General features: G+C 40.1%; 1 protein-coding gene across 1 annotated transcript in view; it reads left to right on the top strand.

The window, feature by feature from the left end:
* The window catches only part of kiaa1549lb (KIAA1549-like b), a 140,591-nt gene that overhangs the window by 68,530 nt on the left and 47,679 nt on the right, over positions 1–24,382 (top strand). The window contains exons 2-7 of the mRNA XM_041792076.1: positions 3,189–3,560; positions 6,705–7,196; positions 7,277–7,392; positions 16,571–16,790; positions 17,059–17,192; positions 17,978–18,146. Coding sequence (XP_041648010.1) covers positions 3,189–3,560; positions 6,705–7,196; positions 7,277–7,392; positions 16,571–16,790; positions 17,059–17,192; positions 17,978–18,146 — 1,503 coding nt within the window. The remainder of the gene's footprint in view (positions 1–3,188; positions 3,561–6,704; positions 7,197–7,276; positions 7,393–16,570; positions 16,791–17,058; positions 17,193–17,977; positions 18,147–24,382) is intronic.

The raw sequence follows: 24,382 nt of genomic DNA, 5'->3' as shown, positions 1-24,382 counted from the left end.
TTATGCCAGCATTACATCACACAATAAATGTATACAGTGCCTATAAAAAAAGTGTTCTCTCCGTTGGAAACATACTGTAAATACTCTCTCCCCTTAAAGCGACGGATCTAATTCAACAGAGGTCCAGCCAATTGTTGCTAGTTCTCTCACAATTAGAGAACTGTGGATCACCTGATTGCAGTGAATGTCCCAAGAGATTTAAAGACACCTGAGTCTGGAAGGTCCAGTCACTGATTAATCAGTATTCTTGGCTACCATTACACCTTGAAGACAAAAGAACACTCTAAGAAACTCAGAGAAAAGGTTATTAAAAAGCATAAATCAGGGGATGAATAAAAAAAAAATCAAAGGCCCTGAACATCTCTCGGAGTTATATCCATCATCAAGAAATGAAAGGAATATGGCACATTTGTGAATGGGCCTAGGTCAGGCCATCCTTGCAAACTGAGTGACTAGACTAAGAAGGAGACTAGTGAGGGAGGCCATCAAGACACCTATGACTACTATGAAGGAGTTACAAGCTTCAGCAGCTGAGATGGGAGAGACTCTGCATACAACAACTGTTGCCCCAAGTTCTTCACCAGTCAAAGCTTTACAGGAGAGTGGCAAAGAAATAACCACATTTGAAGAAAACTCATTAAATTTTGACTAGAGTTTGCCAGAAGGCATGTGGGAGACTCCGTGGTCAAGAGGAAGAACGTTTTCTGGTCTGATGAGACTGAAATAGTACTTTTAGGCCATCGGATGAGACGCTATGTTTGGCGGACACCAAACACTTCACATCACCACAAACACACCATCCCCACTGTGAAGCAAAGTGGTGGCAGCATCATGCTGTGGGGATGCTTCTGAGCAGCTGGCCCTGGAAGTCTCGTAAAGGTAGAGAGTAGAATGAATGTGGCAAAATAAAGGAAAATCCTGGAGGGCAATCTTTCTCAGTCTGCAAGAGAACTACAGCTTAGGAGATGATTCATTTTCCAGCCAGACAATGACCCAAAGCATACAGCTAAAGCTACACAGAAATGATTTAAAGACAGCAAGGTGAATGTTCTGGAGCAGCCGAGTCAATGCCAAGACCTCAAGCCAGTAGAGAATTTGGAGCTAGACTTGAAACAGGCTGTTCATGCTCGATCCCCATGCAGGCAGACAGAGCTTGAGCAGACCCAAAGAAAAATAGAGTCAAACTGCGGTGCCCAGATGTGCAAGCCTGATTGAGACCTGTCCACACAGTCAGAGCTGTGATTGATTTTTCACTTTGACAGATTTTTAAAGGGGGTTATTTGGGTCAGTTTTTGGTAAAAAAAAAAAAAAAAAAAAAAAAAAGCCAAGTTATATTGACCATAATTGATTTATAAAATCAATAAAAGTGTAAAACATCCAAGGAGGTTAACACTTTTTATAGGCACTGTGAGTCTGGGAATTGAGGTCAATTCCTCAGTGATTCTACTGGTAGCAGAAAGTGTTAACCAGCTTCCAGTCAAAACTTTCTTTTCCATATGGCATTTAGGCTGCAAAGACAGTCGGGCAGCATGATGCTTGTTAAAATGTCAATCATAATTTCTTTTCCCTGAGCTAAGAGATCATAATTCTCTCTGATTCTTTTTTTAACAGAAAACTATTACTCTCAAAAAGCAGAACAAAACCAAAAATACGTGGTCCAAGGTTTTCAACAGATAAAAGCTAATGAAGTGTTAGACTTTAACATAGATCTTTCTTGTTTTTACATTGTCCCTTTCTTATTTCAGCAGATAATGTGAACAGCCAATTGCTAAACTTACAGACAGTGTATAATTCTGGGGTTTTTGAGGTCTGGCAGCTGTTGTTTAAAAAGTGGTTTCCTCGTTTTTCATTGTTGAGGCATTCTGGATTTTGAGGTGAGGTGTGAGGTGGTTAAAGAAGTTTCTGGTGTCACCTTGCAGAATTGCAATGATGCCAAAGTATTGCTGGCAAATTACAACTGTGTGTACATCATCAATAGGTTTAAGTGGTCCTGAAATGGTGAACCAAAGCACAGGCAAGTCTAGGTGCTCCCTTATTCATACCATACTATCACTACTGTACAAAAACATAAGATAATGCAAAATGTGTTCAAGAGGTTATTTTGTGTGAATATGAATATGGTGTGCCTTGAGATTTTGTCTTGATCTTAGGTGAGCCTCTGGCAAAAAAGTTTGAAACACAGCACTAGAATATCCCCCTTGTTTTGATTTATGTTTAACTTCACTCTCACTTTCACCTCTGCAGTTTTCCACAATGTCACTCTTCTTTCCTTTCCTGTTAAAACTGCTTCCCTTACTCTGCCATGTAAACTGTCAGCCTCCTTCCTGTTTGTCTACATGTGCCACACTGCCTTAGTGTGTAGTTACCATGGTAACATTGACAGAAAGTAGAGTACCACAAATGAGGGTGAGAAATGACAGAGGTGATTGAGTTGTATGGTGGGATCAATACGTATTTTGCTTTACTCTGTGTGAGTGAAACTGATATGGCAACTGGGATTGTTGTGAAGTGAATAAGTGAACATGTGAATGCAGTTTGTTATGTATTTGTAGGGAAATACAGACAAATATAATGGCCTTCATTTACAAACGAGATCGAATGTAGGTAGGAATCAAAAATAAAATTATTTTTCATAGCCCTAGTAGATACAGCCATTTCTTTGTCTGTAACGTCCACTGGAGTTGAGTGCATTGTAAAACCCATTTAGTAAACATTAATTACAAAAATTATGCACACTGATTGCCTTAAAAAACGAATTAAAAATTACTTTTACACAGTAATTTACAGTAAACTAAACTTGATATTGTATGGTGCATTTACATACACTTTAATCTTAAACATTCATGCCACTCAATGTAGGCCAACTACAAGTGAGAATAACTGAAACGTGCACATCATGTTCAGTATACCATCTATTGTGTATTTTTCTTGCTACAGAGAAATATTTGATAATAAATTGATTCTTACCTGCACAGTTATGCAGATATCTGCTTGCAAAGACAATTCAGATATCATTTACATGGCCATAAGTTGTAACTTACAAACACTTGAAATAATGTGCCTTGTAAGAACAATTCTATGGACTCATTTGAATAGACTCACTAATTCAAGCTTCAGTTTCATTAGCTTGAATTTGTTATTATGGTCACTGATCTTAATCTGTCCCTTTTCCTCTTTTTCATTTACAGAAAAGCCCACCTATGATGCCTCTGGCTCCTCTTCCTTTTCAAGCGACCCTGCTGTCACAGCTGCTTCTGCACATCCATTGGCTGGCCTGTCGGTGGCAGAGGAGGTGCCTTTCTCAGTCGTCCATTCGAATGGTGATTCGGAGTCTGAGGTGGAAAGTTTATCAGGGCAGCCCGCCTTCTCTTCTGTCTTAACTGTCATGGCAGGAACTGTCAAACATCCAGTGAGCCTTGATCAAAGTCGAACCTCGCCGACTATCACCAGGGACGACACCCACACCACCCAATGGCCTTCACATAGTTCCAGCCAGGGCTCAGAGATGTCCTCCTCTTTCTCGTCGTCTGCGGGAGACAGGATCCTACCTGCCAGCTCAGGTTTGACTTCTAACGTGTTGTACCAACACACTTCGTCACCCCCCATGGCATCAAGTGTCTCTAGACTAACAGATGTGTCCGTGACGAATGGAAACAGGGATGCATCATTGTTTTCATCGTCCTCAGAACCATCTCATCCGTCGTCACTGTCAGCCACTTCCTCTGTGTTATCATCCATATTGTCTCCAAAGCATGCTGCTTTATCTCAAAGATTGACATCCAGCTCTGCCTATCAGACAGAAACGTCAACATTTTCACCAGCAGGATCTCTGAGCTGGACGGACAGTTTAACAAGTAACCAGCCCACCACTCACTCAGTGGTTGACCTACCAGCTGTTACTCAGAGGCTTCAAAGCACAACAACTAAACCACTGCAGTTTCAGAGTAAAACCAGTATTGAAAAAAGCAATAAAATAGCATTTCAATCATCAGCAGTGACAGTCCATGAGGTGGAAGGAGCATACAAAGGGAGTGCAAGCACAAAAGCAATAAACACACATACATCATACACCAACTATAACAATAGACAAAATCTTCCTAATATATCATCTGGGCCCACTCACACCCAGAACCCTAACATGAACTCCATATCAGCTACTTATCCTGGCATTAGCACGTCATTTCCCTTTCATACAAAGAGTCGAGCTTTTGAGATGCAACAGGGAGCTTCACAAAGTCTCACATCACCACTGCTGTCTGCCGATCCTAAAATCTATTTATCTTCTATTCATGTCGCGGAGCAGATGTTAACTCCAACAGCATATGCAGAGAAAGAGACAGCAGCAGTGGGTCAGAAAATGGTTACAGATGCAATCACGCCGCTTTTCAGTTCTCATGACGTAAATCCGACTATATCACCAGCAGTGTCGTTCACAACCCCCCCATCACTTTTTACAGTTTCCTCCCAGTCTCTGTTAGGTAAAACATCTCTCACTGAAATGGCCATCACTAAGCTAACACATATCCACTCTGGCATGATGTCCTCAGAGCATGCATCTAATCCTGGTGATATACTGACGGCAGTGGGTCACAGTGGCCTGAGAGATCCTGCCATCAGTATAAATTACAGCCCAGGAGAGAAAGCAGGAGCGGAGCGCAAATCTATTTCCACTCACCTGAATAAGTCACTTTCACCCACACAGACGAGGCCGGAGTCCTCCACAGGTTCTGTGCTCAGTTTGATCACCAGAAAAGGAACAGCCTCCTCTGCATTTGAGTCAGATCCACTTGATTTGCAAAGTCATGGAGGCATAAATGTAGATTTTGCTAAAACAGGGTCTCCCGCGGGCATGACTCAGGAGCTTAAGAGATGGTTGACACCAAGTATTATATCTTCCTCCAACACTATTATGGCTTTCTCCAGCTCTGCAATGCCAGTAACATTAACAGAAGCTATGTCCCATAAAACCATAAGGAAAATCCCTACTCCCACTAGGCCCACATACCTATTACCCTTGTTTCTCAGCTATAGCCACAACAAAACTGAAGTTAAAACCAGCCTGTCTGCCAACACCGAGCCAAGACTCACACACCAAACCAAAGCCTTATTATCACCCCAAATAACCCCTTCACAAAGGCCCTTTCAAACAAGATCTTTACTAAGCTTTCCTCACAAGTTTTATACATCTTCTCAACCCCTAGATCCTAATAAATCTCACCAGACAGCTGTAATCTCTGCAGAATCTCAGCAAGCTGGTGTCAGTATACCCTCAGCTTTCGAGTTGGAAATACACACAGGAAGTATTAAAACATCACCAGCCTCAGATGTTCATATGACACACAAAGGGACGCCTACTGTGACCTTCGAGAGAGTGAGTTCAATTCCTCCACTATTAAATGGAAATGAAGACTCTACTCTAATCAAGCACATTGCATTTAACGAGCAGGGTGCTCCATTAATGCAGCTTACAACACAGTTTCCTTCTTTCGAGACTGCGAAAGATTCCTTTGTGTTTAATAAAAGATCTGAAGTTGCTTTCAAAAGACCTCCCACTGAAAGCCCCCTTACTCCAGTAACTTTTGATGCTGTATTAGAACCTCTTACAAGTCTTTCCCATAAGGATGATGTGACACTCACAAGCCATTATGAGAACTCCCCCTGGTCAGATATCATCCTGACACCAAGGACAAACTCAGTATATCTCTCTCAAGGACCAGTCACCAGTGAGGGAAGTCATAAATCAGATTTTTATTTAGGCGGACGAACAAACAATCCCACTACTGATTCCTACAGTGATGGACAAAACAGCAGGGGAACATTTGGTGCTATTTTCAGCTTTGGAACCAAACAGATGGCACCATATACAAAGTGGAAAGCCACCAAGCCTGTGCCTTTTCAAAGCACTGCTGCTGAATTTGAAACTACATCCATTGGCGATGATAGGGCAAATACAAATTTACAAGCAGATGGACTATCGTATGAGTTGGAAGACAGACAAAAGCATGATTTGCATGTAACAACCTCAGCTGATTCAATTGCTGTTAATCTCAATCCATTTTCACTTTTCCCGACTGTAAGAGGGAACACGTCTTTTCCATACATCAAAGCAACATCGGGATACGCAGGACAGAGTCAGAATTTGGCACCAGCTAATCTCAGATCTGCCTTGCCAAACAGTATACTAAAAGGAGGCACTTTGGACCCTTTAACTCCATCAGCACAGGGTTTAGATGGCTCTTTGGCCCTCTCTCACATAACTACAGACTCTCCACAGTATTCCTCACTTGCATCCGTGTACAAAAACAACAGCAGCCCCCCTCTGGAAGATCTTGATTCTCTTGAATCTGCATTTAATACTGTTGAAAGCACTATGTCTGATATTGACAATATCAAACATACTGCTAATGACAAACTCAGGGGGTTCACCCTACCATCAAAACAGGTGCTATCATCCTCAGAGACTTTACCTTTATCAGACAGTACTATCAAAGCCTTTCAGTCGGCCTCCTTACAGAGTTCAGAGTCCTCTAAAGCGTCATCATCATCATCGTTGCCATCACCATTGTCATTCAGTCCAACCATGTTTCCCAGGTCTACATCATCATCTGTGCCCATACCTTTTCCATCCTCATCACCAAGTCTGACCTCATCAATAGATCCCAATCCTTTAGATGATATGACTCAGACCTCTGCTGTCCCTACAGAGGCAGGGGCGGACGACTTGACCGCTGGAACGTCCAGAGCAGTTGCGCTCACTTTCCCCAAAGAAAAAGTGGCCAGTCTAGCCCCCTCTCAATCAGTCAGAATCACCCTTTCTGCTGGGCCCACCGAGAGGACATCTCAGGTATCACCTCTGCCCCCTCACCAGGACACCACGACGGCCTCAGTAGAGGTTACCACCACGACTGTAGCTTCGACCACCAAAACGATGGACCCCAGTACTACCATGCCTTCCCTGAGAGTCACCACACAGTCTACTACCACCACGACCACACCACAGCCCACACCTGCAACCAGGAGAACGACGACCACCACAGCCATCAGAACTCAAACCAGCAGGAGGACCTTCACGCCGCCTGTCCCCAGAACAAGCCCACCCAGGGCAACCACTACAGTCTTTATTTCCCCGTTCACCACCACCACAGAGGCTCCACCACAGCAGTGCAACATCACAGAGAGGCTGTGGGTGAAAACAGGTAAGAATAGTTTTGGCACAGTCTTAAAAAGTTATCTAAAGTTGTATCATTCCTTTAATAGGTTTTTGTCTTTCTCTTAGTTGTTTCCATCTATGTGAGAAGAAACAGACTGGACAGCATTCAGAGGCAGAACCTGAGGAGGGGACTCAGCCAGGGTCTCAGAAAAGCTCTGAATGATAGTTCAGCCCAGGCTCAAGTAAGACTGTTATTCTGTTGATTCATAAGTGAAAACAGTAGATTCATCAGTTGATTATACAAAGCATTCATTCATTCATAAAATCACATATACTATAAGGTTTATGAACAAAAATCTAAAGTTTAGATGTACCTGTTTTTATGAACCCTAGAGGCAAAGTTAACACTAGTGACCCTTTTAACTGAATTACCTTTCTTTTAAAACTGCTGGTGTGTTCACACTATGAGAGGGAAAGAGAGCCTACAGATGAGGGAAAGAAAGGGAGAGTGTAATTGCGTACATAGATGGAGGAGAAATAAACAATAACTTAAACTAATTTTCATTGTTAATGTTTAGGTCACTGCAGGCTGTAGTCTCTGTTAACTGACTGGTTTTCCTAACAGCTCCAGTGTGCTTTTAGTGTGATTATACATCTGTATCTCTGCTCGTCACTCTCGCTGCTCTGTTTATTAACAGCTATGAAATTTATAAAACATATATTATCTGAAGTAAAGATAGAATCCAAATTGATGAAAAAAACAATCTCAATGAATGCAGAGAAAAGAACAAAAGCCTTTTTGGGAGTTGTTAAAGTATCAAATTAATATTTTCCCTTGAAGGAATTTGTTTGTTTAATGTGTTGATTGGATTTTCTTTACGGACCCAGACTGCTGCTTGGCTTTGGACTAAAGATCAACTATTTTCTAAGGCTTGTAAATTTTGAATAGTTCCTGTTTGAGCTTTTACAAGAAATCTGACTGTTTTTTTCTTTTTTAGCAAGATTGAAGAAATATACTGTACCTCTACCAAGGAGCCTCATGTAGGCTATGTGAGAAGAGATGAAGACTAATATAGAAATGAGGCTGACTGGATGTGTCCCAGAAGGCAGCGGGTGATGTCACATATTTGAGTAACTGTACCAACAGTGACAGAAGATGTAGATTAGGTGCTGTAAATGAGAAATGTTGCTCCAGTTCCCTGATATTTACGACATGCAGGCTTTTATTTACACCCAGAGAATCTCTTCACATGTCTCCAAAATTAAATCGAATCATAGCAATGGATTCACCAGATATGGTTTAACAAAAAAATGCTGCAGGAAAACAGTCCTAACATTTCCCCTGGTATAGTCATACAAGCCATTCATCGCACACACAATGATTTTTGTGTCAGTGGATTAGCCGTTTGTGGAACCAATCATGGTTCCCTGCTGAGCCAAAAACATTTTCTCTTTCTCTCCAGTAAGCCTCTAAAACCTCGTCTCTGTGACTTTTGTATCCAAAGCACCTTTCTGGCTATGAGAAGCCGATCTAAAAAGCAGTCAATGAGATGTACAACCATATATGTTTGAGTCCCAATACCTGTAGGAAAAAAGACATGGACACCCTCCAGATGTTCCCATTTCATCCATTGTGGCACTAGTGTGGAAAAAGATGAATAATACAAGGAAAAACACTGATTTCTGACATTTGCCAGCCCTGATTTTGCTCTCTGTGTGTGCAGCTGGTGCTTTGTTATCATCACTAATAGTCACTTTCAATAATTTACCTCAAACAGTCAAATTACTAAGGGGCTATTTGTATATGCTAGTGGATCAGTCATTGGCCTTCTGGACGATACAAGATGTGACTCTTATGGGCGGTACTGATGGATGATGTACTGATACTGTGCCAGTAACAGTGCTGGTATCTGGAGCAACATGACTATGTGGAAAGACGCTGTTGAGGATGGCTCCATAAGATATCATATACCTTCACAGAATCCCATTTAAACCTGTTTACAGCCTGGCTAAACAAAAAACAAACAAACAAACACACACACAAAAAACAAATTTGTTCTAGTTTGTATGGGGTTCTGTTTTGGTGGTGACTGGCAGCAGTTCTACTAACATTGAAGGCTCAAAGCATTGTACTGTATCCTTTGCATCCTGCTGACTTAGAACTACTGTGCTATGGAAGGAGATTCCGAACTATTACACAGCTAAATTTTCAAATATTCAAGCATGAAGTATTTAATTTTCACTGTCAATGTCTGACAAAGTCCTTTCAGGATGGCTTTGCTTTCAGTTATTCTTTGATGTTTTCTTGTGTATTTCAGTGTTCCTTGTGGCTAAGTCCTTGTGATTGTGCTTTCTATGTTTTTTGGTTTTTACCTGGCTGCGAAGCAAATTTCCCTGTGTCAAGAAAGTTGCAGTTGAAATGGAAAATGAATGCTGATTGGGACACATTGTACAGCATTGATTGTTTTCATCATTTATCAGTTTTGATTTTGTAAAGGAAAAACGCTGAATATGATGAGGGACATGGCAGGCATGTTGTAGTTGTTACTTGAAAGGCTTAAGCACACATCACTGTTTGGGCTTCATAGCATATTCGCTAGATGGAAGCCTCATCTTGGTGCAAGCCTACTTGGCTTTCACGGAGTATTTAGCAAACTCCATGCAGGCTTTCATATGTTTTGCACAGAGCAAAGGCTTCCACCTGGCCATTTTTGTCCCAGATCTGTGAAGGGCTGCAGTGATGGTTGTCCATCTGGAACTTTGTCCCGTCTCCACACAGGATCTCTGGAGCTTAATCGAAGTGACCATCAGGTTCTTGGTCACCTCTCTTACTAAGGCCCTTCTTTCCTGATTGCTACGTTTAGGCAGGTGACCAGCTCTTGGAAGATTACCGGTGGTGCCAAGCATCTGTCTTTTGAGAACTGTGGAGGCCACTGTGCTCTAGGGAGCCTTTTTTGGTAGATTTCCCCAGATCTGTGCCTTGCAACAATCCTGTCTCTGCAGGTAGTTCCTTTGACCTCATGGCTTGGTTTTTGCTCCAATGTGCATTGTCAACTGTGAGGCCTTCTGTAGAGAGAGGCGTGCCTTTCCAAACCATGTCCAATCAGTTTAATTTACCACGGATGGACTCCAGTCAAGGTGTAGAAACATCTCAGTAATGATCCAGAGAAATGTGAGGAAGCTCAGTTAAATTTAAAGTGTTGTTGCAAAGGTTCTGAATACTTCTGTCCACAGGGATTCAAACAAGAAAACTTCCTCCTGTGAGATGGCAGCACTAACCACTGCATCACCGTACAGCCATGATATGATTCATTCTCCACATACAAATCTGTGCTCTCACTCTCCAGTGGGTTGAAGTGCCTTTAGAGTGTTGCAATTTTGAGCAAGTGTTAAGTACATCTGTTTGTGCATGTTTGGTTGTGTGCCTGGGTGCACTCATATATCTGCAGTCCTGTTAAATGTCTCTGGTGTTGTATTTCTCAGCATGGAAGTATCAGATAATTGAGAGTAAGTCCTGTGTATTTTTCCTGGCCCTGTGAAGGTCAGTGCTATCACATATTCAGTCTTTCCCTCCTGGTGTGGTCTCTGGAGGTGCTCTGCTTCGGTGCACTCCTGTCACCCATTTTAACATTGCTTGGGTTCCTTTTAGTAGCACCGCGCTCTCATCCAATGGGAAGCAAGCTGTCGGCGAGGGAAATTGCTTCTGTGTTTAATTATAGGTTATAAACGGTTGGGAGGAGTGCGATGTGCTGAGCTGATGTTAAAAAGATGATGAGAGATAAACTTAATGAGCTAAGCCCAAAGACTAAACCATTCAAATACTCCAAAATGATAAAGAAGTGATTTTTTTTGTGACTGGAAAGTTTCAGAGATGACCGAGGTCTGTAGGGTTAATCTTTTGGCAGTCCTCACACTCCTTGAGATAGAGTCGGTGGGTGTGTTTCCACTCTCTTACTTGCTGGAAATGCAATCTCTTAATAACACCTTCACATGGGTGAAGCCTGAGAGGATGAAGTGATAATAAAGGGCTCTTTTCAGCGAGCTTTTAACAAGGCTGAATTGTGAGGAGGCAGAGATGTGACTTTCAGCTCCAGAGACTGTAGGCTCTCAGTGTTTCAGCCTTCGGATCTCCTTGTCAGTGCGGCCTTTCAGACGGGTTTAGATAACCGACCTGATTGATTTCACCTCTCATACTCAAACACACCTGCTTTCATTACATCTATCATCGTCCTGTCCTCTGTTTCCTTTTTTCCTCCAAAAAACGTCAAACTCCCAGTGTCGAACTTGCACGTCAACATTTGGAAATATCCCCACACGGGGTCAGGAAACAAACAGATTTCCCTGTGTTTCTGTGAGAATGCGAGCACAGTGATACCTGTCCTCTTGGGTAAGAAGTGAAGGAACATAAGCCTCTTTGTCCCAAACTCCCTATTTAACAGTCCCTGCCATGTCTCGCTCATCCCTCCTCTCTTCCCTGCAGCCGTGCAGTCCTTCACAGTATCCTCCACATGTCTGTACACCATAATTGCTCTCTGTCCTGGTTCTCTCATTAGTGAGTGGTTGGAGTACTCTTTAACAGCCCCATCAATTTAATGCATTTCAATATTTGTCATTGAGCTCATTTGCTTATATGACTGATGACTCCATCTTACGAACCTGCCTAAAGACCATACTGAGACTGTTTTTGTCCATTAACTACCACATAAATACACCAAGGCTCCAAGTGGCTTTCAGGTCCAGTTCTTTAGCTGGTTCAGGTTAGTCTTATTTACTGCTCAGTGGAGAAAGAAAGTCACAATAATGCAAAGATTTCTCTCCGACCACAGTGGGTTTCTGGCCTGGATTATATTTAAAGGTTATAGGAATCAACAGACCAAAAAAAATCGCATAGGCGGGACTAAGAAGGCTACAAGAGATGAAAACAGCAGAGACTAAACCAGAAATATATGAGCGCTGTGTAAGCCCCAAGTTGGCTGTCTGAAAAACCAAACTCACAAAGCATAAAACAGCTTCTTGAGGCCAGTGTAACAGTCTATAATGACATTTTTCTTGTAGGCACATGTCAGGCAATTGCATAGAGAGAGAGTACTATAAGAGCTCTCAAATGATAATAGAAGCTAAGACAGACACACCGGGACACACAAGCTGTTTGGGCTCTGAATTCACAAGACTTCATTTAACAGGAAGTACAAACACAAATTGATTAGAAATGAATGAATGATTAATTACATAGTTATTATTAATACATGGACTTTAAAGACAGTATTTCGTTAATTTGTATTTTTTATTCATTCTTGATCCATGTGCCACTTCTAAGGTAGCAACCACCCTTTGTGAGGTCCACGTGTGCAGCTCTGACGTTACAATTCCCAAAATTATGGAGTATAATAGTGACAGGGCAACTTCATTTATAGACCACCATTCAGGCATAAAGCAACTCAAAGTTAACCTGGCAAAGCAGATGGCCTGACTCCATGTCTGTCATCAGGCTGATCCATCTTGCAAAGCTCCAATCTGAACGGACCTGACCAATCAGCGTTATTTAAGAGGAACATGGTGGTAGCTACAGGCAGGGTTTAATTGTACTGTATTGATTGATTGATTGACTGATTGATTGATTGATTGTTCTTTATTTACTTGTGATGCACATAAAGGGCCAACCCTCATGGGTTTCAAAGACCCCAGAAGTACAATTGCAGTGTTTTACAGAAAAATAAACTCATTACAGTTACAAAGTTGCATGATCTTTTCCCAGCTCAGTGGTAAACAAGACACTCAGCCTTTTCTCCCAGGCTTTGCCGATAAAATCTGCTATAGCAAAGGTCCCTTTTTCTGAAACAGAACTCTATTTTTCACAATCATCAAACCAAAAAACATCAGCATTAGTCAAAGACATTTTCCTTAAAAGTAAATCAGCGGTCCTTTTTTAGAACTAGACCACATGTCTTTGTTTATTAGAGAGCAAAGCACAGCTTTATGTGTGGATAAGATCTTTTTCTCCTCTCCTGACATGTTTTGGCATGAGTTTGCGATAGTTGTGGGCAAACTTTAGTTGTACTGTAAGCCGGTACATACAACGGCTGCTGGTTTAGCAATTAGCTTGGATGTAACTATAGTATAAGGGCAGTTTTATTAACATCGGGTCACATTTCTTTATTAAAACAAGAGCAAATAGACATGCTAAATTATCTCCCTTTTTAAAAATAGTTTTATTTGAGGGATAATTTTAAACATTACCCAGTGTTTTTCTTAACAAAACAGTGAACACTGAAAGAAAGCTAAAATAAATCATCTTCCCATTGTTTATCAATAAGGTACATTGTTATAAATAGAAGAATAAGACATGAAAAAAGTAAACACTAATGGAAACTAGTCAGAAGAAGTAAGTGAACAAATAAAAAAGAAAAGAGGGAAAGAAAAAAACTGGGTCGGAGGGCTTGTTTAGAGACAGGGTTGGCATGGAATAAAATGATTAATAAAACATATCATATATGAAATAATTATTGGAAATTCATTAACATAGAAAAAAGGTCACTTGCAAATCAGATGAAGTTTAAGATAAACTACAAAAACAACAGGCAGAATTTAAAGCATAGAATACCATGAATGGAGTACAGTCTACAAACTAGTTCAGACAGACAACTGGAGCTGCTCTGATTTCACACCTGACATCAGTGTTCAGTATGACAGCTATTTTTGATTTTAGTCTTAGTCTAGTTTTTGTCATGGAAAAAAAGGCTGTCAACTAACATTTTTTAGTCATAGTTTTAGTCAACAAAATTAACACTGCCTGACTTGCACAATTATCCAATCACTGAACAAGCATCCTCCCAGTGTGGCCATCTATTTAAGCTGCACGATTTCCAGTCTCCCCCTCTTCTCTCCTATCGTCTTGAATCCATTCTCTTGTTTTCCACCCACCACCACCACCCCAGCATCCACCCATATGCTCTGACAGGGGGTTATCTCCTCAAGTTCTGTCAGCAAAATAAATCTGTGAGGAGTGATGAGGCTGTCAAACACAAACTGTGTTCTGCAATAAATGTTTTGAATAATTACAAACCCGATTGCCAGACTGAAATTGATTTGAGTCAACATTAATGAACGCATTAAAATCTTAATAGCAATCTCTCAAAGTACTCACATGGTTACTGTTTAGACATGAAACCATCAGACAAAGCACATAATAGAAGAGTTTTTAATTAAAACATGTCTCCAGGGGTTTAATGAAAGAATGAAAACAATGCAAAACAACTTCCATAAGGAGACTATTCATTTTTAATTTGATATCTTATGATAATAACTTGTGACTTGTGTTTGTTTTCATAATGGATGCTGACCTTTTGTTGCAAGAAAAACACAGGTGCCACAGAAAAGACTTTCCTCTCTGGCTATGTCAACTAGAATTTTTTTTAAGGGGAAGTCACTAAAGGGAAATTTAAGTTTTCTTTGCTGATATACATATATATAAAATTATAGAAAGTAGTTGATAATTTACTTTGGGCATACTGAATACTGAAGTATTTGCTGACCTTAAACTGCTAAAAATCTTACCTTTCTGCCTTATCAATATATCAATGTGTACTCTCATGTCAGCTTGTTATTGGTGCAGATAAGCTGCTTACACCTGCTTATGAGTCTGGTTATTCTCCAGGGTTTTCAAAATTAAACCTAAGACATATGTAAGGAATTTTGTTTGGTAGAATATTTTTTTGTTGTAACAATAATCCTATTCTATCAGAAAGCATTTTTATTTCTCTTTTAAATGGTGCCATATTTGTAAGGAACATGCATTTGTTGGATGAGCAGCAGAGCTGAGTATATGGGTTGCACCCATGAAAAATGTGTCAAATCTTCTCTGCCAATGCCAAATAGTTTATTCTGTTGTTGCTACTGACTCTTGTTTTGAGCCTCTGATACCCCCAGGTGTTGACAACCAGGTGCCTGTTTGGCACCTGTGAGCGTGAGCCCTGCTACAGTGGTCAGTAGGTGTCTGCTACAAGGATTAGCATGCCATCTTTGCCTGACCTTGTTAGGGGCCATGCAATAGGACAACTTCAAGCTGGTGCTCTGCAAAACCAAGTTGCAACATTATTTTGGAGTGAGCCCTAGTACCTCCTCCAAACTGAAGGGCAAGGTCCATATGACAGGGTAGTCAGAGACAGGCCGTGAAGTGGGCTCCCATGAATACAACACCCCAAGAAGACTGTGCCCCTGTCAGCACTTAGGAAACCAATAGGCTGTCTTCTACAGATTTGCCGTCAAGGTTAACCGACGACTTTACCCAGAACAGACTTCATGCAGCCAATCTCCAGGCTCATAGAGCTGCCAGGAGCCCTGTCATGCCTGCCCTTCATCGTCAGACCTGTTTGCGCTGGTGTCGGCAACAAGTGCACTGGAGCTAGAACATGTGGAGGAACGTTATGTTTGGCGATGAGTCCAGATTCTGCTTACATCAGATTGGATTGTAGGGTCAAACTGTGGAGAAGATGTAGAGAATGCAATGCTGACTGCTGCACCGATACAGTAACATCTTTTGGTGTGGGGTGGCATCTCCCAAAATGAAGCTTGTATCTCCACAGTCAGAGATTGAATTCTGTTCTCCAAGATGTCAAAACTCACCCCCACAGTGCTTGGTTCATCAGAGACTACCATCCCACAGCAGTGTGTGACCAGGCTGGTGACCAGCATGAGGAAGTGCCAGGCTGTTGTGGCTGTGTATGGTTCTTCACACTCACTGAGGCTCACATTTGTTCAATGAATAAATTGTTAAATTGCAAATATGTTTGTGTCCTCAGACTTCAATCATCCAATTCACCAAACAACTAAACATGAGTCTATGTCATAATAGCTGTTTGGCATTGGCAGAGAAGATCTGACTAATTTTTTATAGGCGCATCCCACATATTCAGCTCTGCTGCTCATCCAACAAATGCATGTTTCTTACAAATGTGGCATCATTTAAAAGGGAAATTAAAAGGCTTTCCAGTGGTGTAAGATTTATTGCCAGGAAGCATTGTTACAACAAAGAAGTAATCTTTCAAACACAAATGCCCTTACTTTTTGTGCTAAGTTTAGATTTTGCATGTATTGACTAAGGTAATGAGATGACACAGTGAGTAGTTGTTCAATGTTCTGTCAAAAATACTGCTTTAAAACATACAAGCTTCCTCACCCAGAAGTACTAGACTACCTAGTTAGCCACGCCGGAAATCCCACTTTCAGTGAAATCATTTTGGCCTTTTTTCTGATGGGATGGATGCAGGAATAGGAAACGTTGGAGTAGAGAGTAGAGGGTTGAGATGTATGGCTTAAGAGTCCCTGTTTCACGAACTGAGCCGAACCAGCACTTCTTGGAAATTTTGATATACAACAAAATGCTTTTAGAAAGGCCTCTTATTCTCTTCTTCCCTCTCTCAGGTGGAGACGGTATTCGGATCCCCAAACATGACAGTGGCCTATCATGTGACCGGAGGCGACACGGTTTACGTTCCCTCTGTAGTACTGGAAGGCTTGAACTCCTATGGCCGTGATAAGCTGATTGCAGATCTGCGACAGTACCTCCCCATGGTCACAGCACTGCCCCTCCCGGTGACAACGTGGAGACCCATACCAGCCACCGGCTTTCAGCTCAAAACAGGTCAGCTGGTGTTCAGAGAGGATGAAAGACAAAAATAAGTCAGAGATCAGCTGGAGAATAACACTGATTTGTTCTTGTTGTGACGCTGCACTGGAGAGATTTCAGGGAAAACAATCTAGGTTTGAGAAGTAATCCCTAAAATAACATCATATTCTAATTGTCTGCTATTTAAAGCAGCCAAATATATATAATAAACACACGCTGGGAATGTTAAAAAATGCATTAAATGTCCTCTTACTGTACACTTTTGTGTGATTTTATGTTTCAGTGCTGCAGTTTGTGGGAGATGGGGATGATCCTCGATCCTGCCGGTTCTCTCAAATGATGGAGCAGAGGCTGGAAAAGGTGTTTTCAGAAGCACAGGCCAAAGTGCTCAAAGTCAGCAGCAGGATCTCTGTTCAGGTACTATGCTGTAACTATTAGATTGCTCTTAGAGCTGTGTAGGTGTTCCCTTTACTGTAGCATTGGCAGTATTAGGATTTTTAACATGATGTTAGAGCAACTTAAAGCTTTGTGTCTTCATATGAATCTGTGTAAGACTCAGAGAGAGACCTGAAATTTTCTTTTCAACAATACTGGTATTTAGCCAGAGCCACTAAAGTCGCCAAACAGCAGTTAAACTAATTACAATGATATGCTACACTTTTTTATTATATATATAGTTTATATCTTTAACAGCAGATTAAAACATACTCAAACCTCTGTTACACTTTCATATTACAGCATAGTGTAGTTCATCTGGCAGATACAAACAGATGCAAACTGGGTGCAATTTGTGCAAATTGTCCCTCTGTGTATCAGGCTTTTCCTTTTAAACCTAAGCCGCTTCTGAGATGCAAATTAATTATGTTTAGGGAGGCAGTGTTTGTATTAATTTTAATGAGCTGCCACATTTAAGTGCAAACTATTCTGAGCCTATTTGATGGTTATGCATGAATGAGAAAAATTGAGACTACAGTATTTTTGCACTCTTTCATGCCTCTCCATTGCTCTTTGATGATTTGCTGATCCAACACACTAATAGGTTTTACATGTTATTTCTTCTAATTGTGCTTGACAGCATGTGCACTAATCTTTTGAGTTTCTCTGTTAGTTATGCAAGTCCAAACACTTAAAGCAGTTATACCTAAGCCACTCTGCCTTCTTCTTACTTTGAGCCTGCAGTGTGCTTCCTCTTTATTTCCCAGATGCTGAGTGTCTCTCAGGCTGCAAACTCTCCACACGTGTCATTGGTCTACACTGTGAAGAATGGGACTCTCTTCCTTAACGGCACCACTGCCTCAAACCTCCTCGGTCAGCTGTCAGCTGAGCTGGTGGGCTACTTCCTCTTCTATCCACCACTTATCATTGCTGAGCGTAAGTTACAAGTACAATTTGCATCCAGAATTACATCTGTTAGTCAGGGGTCATTTAACAGCGGCGCAACAGGACACAGTAGGAGTAGATCATGTATTCTGTTTTAAATAATTTATTTAGTTCTCTAAATCAGCGGTTCCCAAAGTGGGAGGTTGTGGGATGCTTTCCAAAAAACACAAAATCTTTTTTAAATGGTTCCAAGAAGTTCATTTTACCCATAATCCTAAAAATATACACATTAAATGAATTCAACTAGTGACATTCATGGTGAAATGAAAGTACTATCTGAAAAATACATACATTTGCACATGATCCTTGGTGCAATAACACATGCTGTATTCCTTGTATGGGCAGTGGGTGTCACCTTCTTCTGGCATTGTTGTTTTAGGGGATGCATGCTATAAAGTATGGAAAAACTTTGCTCTCAATTAAAAGTAGATTTAAGGAAATAGATCAACAGTTGTTGGCTTTTTCTCCCCTTGTTTAATGCAAGAGACAGAAATGTCAGACTTAATCCACAAAGCATGCCAGGGCCTAAACCATGAAAAGAGTTCCTCTTATTTTAGTTTAGAATTAACGCTAGACTTTTTTTTGTCTCCAGCCAAAATGGCAGCAGTCCTTACAAACTTTAGCTATTTAGAACAGCTACCAGGTGTTCAATTTAGATAGTGACATGTGACCAATAACCTGCATTTAACAGCAATAAAACATATAAAAACAGCCGTATGCTGATAATAGATAAGCAACCCTAGCACTACACAAGGAGTGGGTCATAGTAATATTAATTTGAGTGTATATTAGAGGATTCTTGCCATATATCTTCGAGGTAAAACAATATTTAACCTGTAATTAATTATTCACTATTTACTAATTTCGTAATTGGCATATTTTCAGCCGGACATTTTGGCCCTTTAATATTTTTATCTGCTGGACATCGACCTGTAAAACCGGCCAAAGACCAGTAACAACTGGCTAACAGAAACTGTACTATATATATTTTTTTGATGTGGCTTTATTTAGCCTAATGAAACAGATCACTATCAGCAGCAACACAAAGTTGGTTCTTAATGTAATAAATGTACCTTTAATAATGTCGTTCATGACTCTATAGCCTATTTTATAGAGCTTCTATAAAGAGATCTGATTAGTTAGTAGGTAGGTGTTTCATACAGGTAAATCTCTTATCTAGCACATAACTTGCCTCAGAAAAGGTTTCTGGGAGGAAATGAACCACCTTTGTAGTACTGAAGACCCAAAGTTAACGTAGACATTACTGCAGTAACCAAAAACCCTCCTGCTAATCTATTGTTTTAGACATGCAACCAAAGTTATTAAAAATAATGATTTATTCTTATAGTAGAAATCAATTCCTGGCAACTCTTAAGAAGCCAGTGATTGTTGTGACTTCCTTTTTCATGATCCGGATCTGTCTGATCACATTGTGCAGAGGATTTCAACCTCTAAGTCTAACTGATGTGCAGCTTCTCTGTAATTGGCTGTTTTGTGACTGTTCTGCTGCTTTAACAATCACGGTAGTTTCTAATGACAGGGTCCCTTAAAGATACTTGATGTACAGATGCAATGAAGCCCTTTGTCTTTAATCTCAGCCTCCTTTGAGGACACTCAGCCCAGCTCTCCATCTGTGGTAGAGATGTACTCAGAGAAAAACAAATGAAGAGTGACAAGGACTCAGCGGGAGTCTAAACAGCAATCTTAGTGCAGTTCCAGTGTGCAGCCTTTTTCTATCCCCAAGAGGAACTGGGGAATGATATGTAAGCTGCTTGGCAGAGGGAGATATAGTAGATGCAGAACTCTGAGATATAATGAGACACATCATTTTTATGACTCTTTATTGATCCCTGAAGGATGGGAATACTACTTTGTTTGACCTTGTTCACAGTCAATGCTTAATGTGGGTTCAGCAAAAGAACTTACCACCTACAGCGGATGTAAGGATTTAAATTCCATCCGCACACTGATTTTTTCATTCATTCAACCTTTGTTTAATCTCAAAGAATCATTGAGGGCATGCCCTCATTTTCAGTAATGCTGAGTGTGCAGCAACACAAAAATGCTTTAAACAGAATAAAAACAATGTCAACAACACAATTAAAACAGTCACATTCAACGGCTGATCAGTGATTTGGTATTCACCTAGAAAACACCCATTAATTTTCATTGTTCGATCCTGAACTGATGGAAAGCAGTCTGTATATTCTGGAAAACTCACTCACAGTTGACAGTGCACCATTTCCCAACAACATGTGTTTCTCTGACATCATGCTGAAGGTGGTCAGCTTAAGTGCTGTGATGTTTTAATGCTGAAATTAAGTATCAGTTTTTAAGGTTATGTTATCTGACAAAAAAACGCCTAAGTATGTTTGATTATTGAGCTACAACTGAAAAGATGCTGGACACCAAACTACTCTTTTCTGTAGACGGGAGCTAAAGTTAGCATGCAACCTTCTTCTTACTCAGGGGTGTCCAAACTTTTTCACTGAGGGCCACATTCAGGAAAATATAACAACGACTGGGCCACTTTGATATCCCTCACCCTTGGTGTACTCTAGCTTGCCTACAGGGTTGGCTGGGCCCCTACTCTCTTAGAAATGAAATAGTGATGTTGTTCATATTATGTAACTTTGTTGTGTTAAAATTACTATAACTTTTAAGTTTTTACAGAAAACTTAACAAGGTTTCATTGGAATAACGTAATAGTAAGAGATTTCAAGGCTACAAAACACAGGAGATTAAAACGATATAACATCTCACTTAAATGAAATGCATGCAAAGATACTCTACTATGACACATTCTCAGACACTTTGTTTAAATAAAGTGCACCATGAGTGAAGTTGCTGTCTCAATTAAAGAGGTCCCGCCTATAGGGGGCAATGTTACTTTTGTTACTGTCAATGACTGGTGGATGGCACACTGACATTGGTGAAACTTCACCTACTGATTTAGTGGATGGCTAACAGTCATTGCTGCAAATTATTGCACAAGTTAGTCCACCTTAAGTGAAATGGTAACATAAAAACTTTTGTGAAACCTAAGTAAATTTCTTTTGTGCAACTGTTAAAATTAATAAAATTAAGTAGGATCAACAAAACATTTTTTCAGTGCATCGTGCAGCCCTGCAACTTAAATTGTATTAATTTAACTTAACACAAACCTACCACATTAATAATGTTCATTTGTGTTAAGTAAGTTGAACTCAATCATATTAAGTTGACTAAATGTAGTGTCAGTAAATCCAACATAATGTTGTTGTAGTTATGCAATATAGTAATATCATGTAGCTTTAAAGTAAGATAATTAAGTTAGATTTACTTAATATGTGTTGTTCACGTTAATAGTGTTTTGCTTTTCCATTTTAAACAACACAGCTGTGTGGAACCGGTTGACACAACATAGTTAAGTAAAATCAACATATCATTTCTTAGAGTGTAAAGACCCAGAGAATAGCTCTCCCCTGTTTTGACTTATTGATGTTGTCGGTGCATGTGTGTTGGATCAGTAGCATTGGTGCTAGCGTTCTGGCTAAAAGTTTCTTCATTCTGGAGCTGAAAAGTGTGTGAAGCAGTTTTTAGGGTCTGATGTTGATATTGTTTAACAATGCTACTTTTTAACCTATTATACCACTTGAAAACTATTTTGGCCTCTTTTTTTGCCACTTTCACCCTTTTTTCCCACTTTTTTTTTGCTACTTTTGACCCATTTTTTTGCCCTGTTGAACTATTTTTGCCCTTTTTTATGTTCCACTTTTGACCCCTTTTTGCCCTTTTTTATCCATTTTACCACTTTTTTGCCGCTTGGCTCTGATTTTTTTCACTTCTTTTTGCCACTAATATTTTTTTTCTTCTTTTTCAAATTTTTTTTCCACTTTTATGGGCTACGTTTTGCAAATTTTTGCAACTTCTTTTTGCCACTTGTTACCTATTCTGGCCACTTTCTGCCACTTTTTTTTGCCACTCGACTCATTTTTGCCACTTTCCTGCCACTTGTCTCTACTGTTATTCCTTTTCTTCCTTCTTGTCAAATTGTTTGTTTGCATAATTAGCACATCAGCACCACCTAGTGTGAATACGTAGATGTACAGTGCTGTCAAGCACAAGCTTCATATTCTAATGCTGGCCATATTTTACCATCTATTAAGAATTTGCAGTTAAACTGTTGTTTTATTTTGAAATATCGCCAAATTTTCTTCTGGATTCATTGAGTCTTAAGATGCAGATTAACAATTGAGCATCTGCAGCATTACATGTTTATTGATCGCTGAATTGTAACATGTTGAAAACTGCAACCCACAGGATGAACAGCATAATAGAAATGAAGAGAGCTGGAGATAAAATAAGATTATGGTATAGCATGGCGATTTTTAGATTGTAAACCCCCATGTTTTCATCTTTAGACATACAACCAGTTTTCTGCTCAAACTTGTGAACTGATTGTTTGGTATGTGACATAATGGCCAACTGAATAAAGGAGGCATGTCCTGTTGAAGTGGAGTTGGACACACTTCTGTCATTAAATCAGTTGTACCCTGGTGCTTTTCACATAAATATACTATGATCATTTCATAAAAAAACTTACCAGTTCAGCAATACAACAGCATAAAAACTCTGAAGCCTAAGTGTGCATCATAGGGGAAAGTACAACTAATATTCCTGCCTCTATTCTGGAGAGTATTTCAGTTCATTGATATGCTTGTGTAAATGTATATATGCTTGTGTATGTTTAAAAGCGTACATAATCCAAGGTTACCTCTGTCTTATCAGATTTGGGTCTGTGATGAAAATGTATTAAATACAGGGTCAACGGCACCTTGAAAATTAAGAGGCAGCTTTTGTCTGTGGATTTTAGAGGCCCACGCCTTATGCCTATACCCTGGTTATGTTTTTGCTCATGCAGAGATAAGTCTCCACAGCTTCTTTCAGTGGTACTTGAATTTCTCCAGACTTTGGTCAGTTTGACAAGGCTGAGCTTTGGCTACGCAGGATCATGCTCAGGATCACAGCAGAATTGATGCTTGAGCCAAGAATTAAACTAGGGTCTACCCTGCATTACCAAGTATCTGAGCCTAATCCTGAGGGCACTTTTTCACTTTCCATCTTCTCCTCTGCTGAGCCCAGCAAGTAAAGGATATAGATGCTCTCTAAACCTCTCTGTACTTTATTTAGCAGAATTTGGGAGAAAAATATGACTCACTGTTTCTAGATGTGCACATTTATGTGGCCTTTGTCAGACATTTCAGCCTTTAAATAGTCATAACCACACAGAGGCAAAATAGTTTTGTTTGTGTTCTCTTCTTTTTTTTTATTTTTTTTTTACAAATGGCACCAAAGTATCTGTATTTATACAATATTTGTAGCTGTTTTCCTCCTTGTAGGAATGGATCCTGACAGTGCTGCAGCATCCCCCAAAGTCAGGAACAATTAAAATCAAGACTTGTAAATTATTTTTTGATTTACATTTACCCTTTTTATTACTGTTTCATGTAGTAAACCAATACAGTATGTCTTTTCTGTTTTTTAGCATCTATTTACCTCGTAGTCCTTGACATCTTTGTACTACTTTTAGCAGTGTGAAATGAGTCACAGCAGGTTCAGTCTTCACTGCTCTGCATATTTTCTGCCTTCATAGGTTTTTCCTAGTGAAACCAAAGTAATCAAAGACACCTGATCATTCTGTCAGAGCAGAATGCTAGATGTCTCTGGTCTATCAGTCTTTTAAAACAATTATTCAGGGGGAAAAGGGGAAATAAAGGTCATATGACCAATCAAAATTGAGGAACTGGGCCTTTAAGTACAGAACTGGAGGGATAAAAAACAACTTGATTGGATTGTCGGTCTTTTAATGATTCAAGTTTACCACAGAGGTGTGTGAATAACACTGCAGACTGGAGTCTGCCCTGCTGTTAAGGCTCATTTTTTCATACAAGGGCACAGCATCCAATATTGTAATGCCATTCAGCAGACACTTTGTCCAGCGCAACGTTTATTTTAGAAAAAGTACAACAAAAACCAAGATCTAGTCAGGAGGACACAATGTCAGTAAGAGCCACAAAGTGCTTCAACTCCAATTGGACTCAGGTGCTTTGCATTACATTGTTAGTGCTGGGTCGCTCACAAGGAGCAGGGCACAAACCCCCCTGAAGTAGAGCGAGACAGTAGGAGCTAACAGTATTTACAATGTAAATTGAGGGGTAAAAACATCTGTCCTAATATGGTTCATT

Source organism: Cheilinus undulatus, linkage group 1 (assembly GCF_018320785.1).
Source record: "Cheilinus undulatus linkage group 1, ASM1832078v1, whole genome shotgun sequence".
NCBI lineage: Eukaryota > Metazoa > Chordata > Actinopteri > Labriformes > Labridae > Cheilinus > Cheilinus undulatus.
Note: the sequence above shows the minus strand (reverse complement) of the source record. Positions and strands in the feature narration are given on the sequence as shown.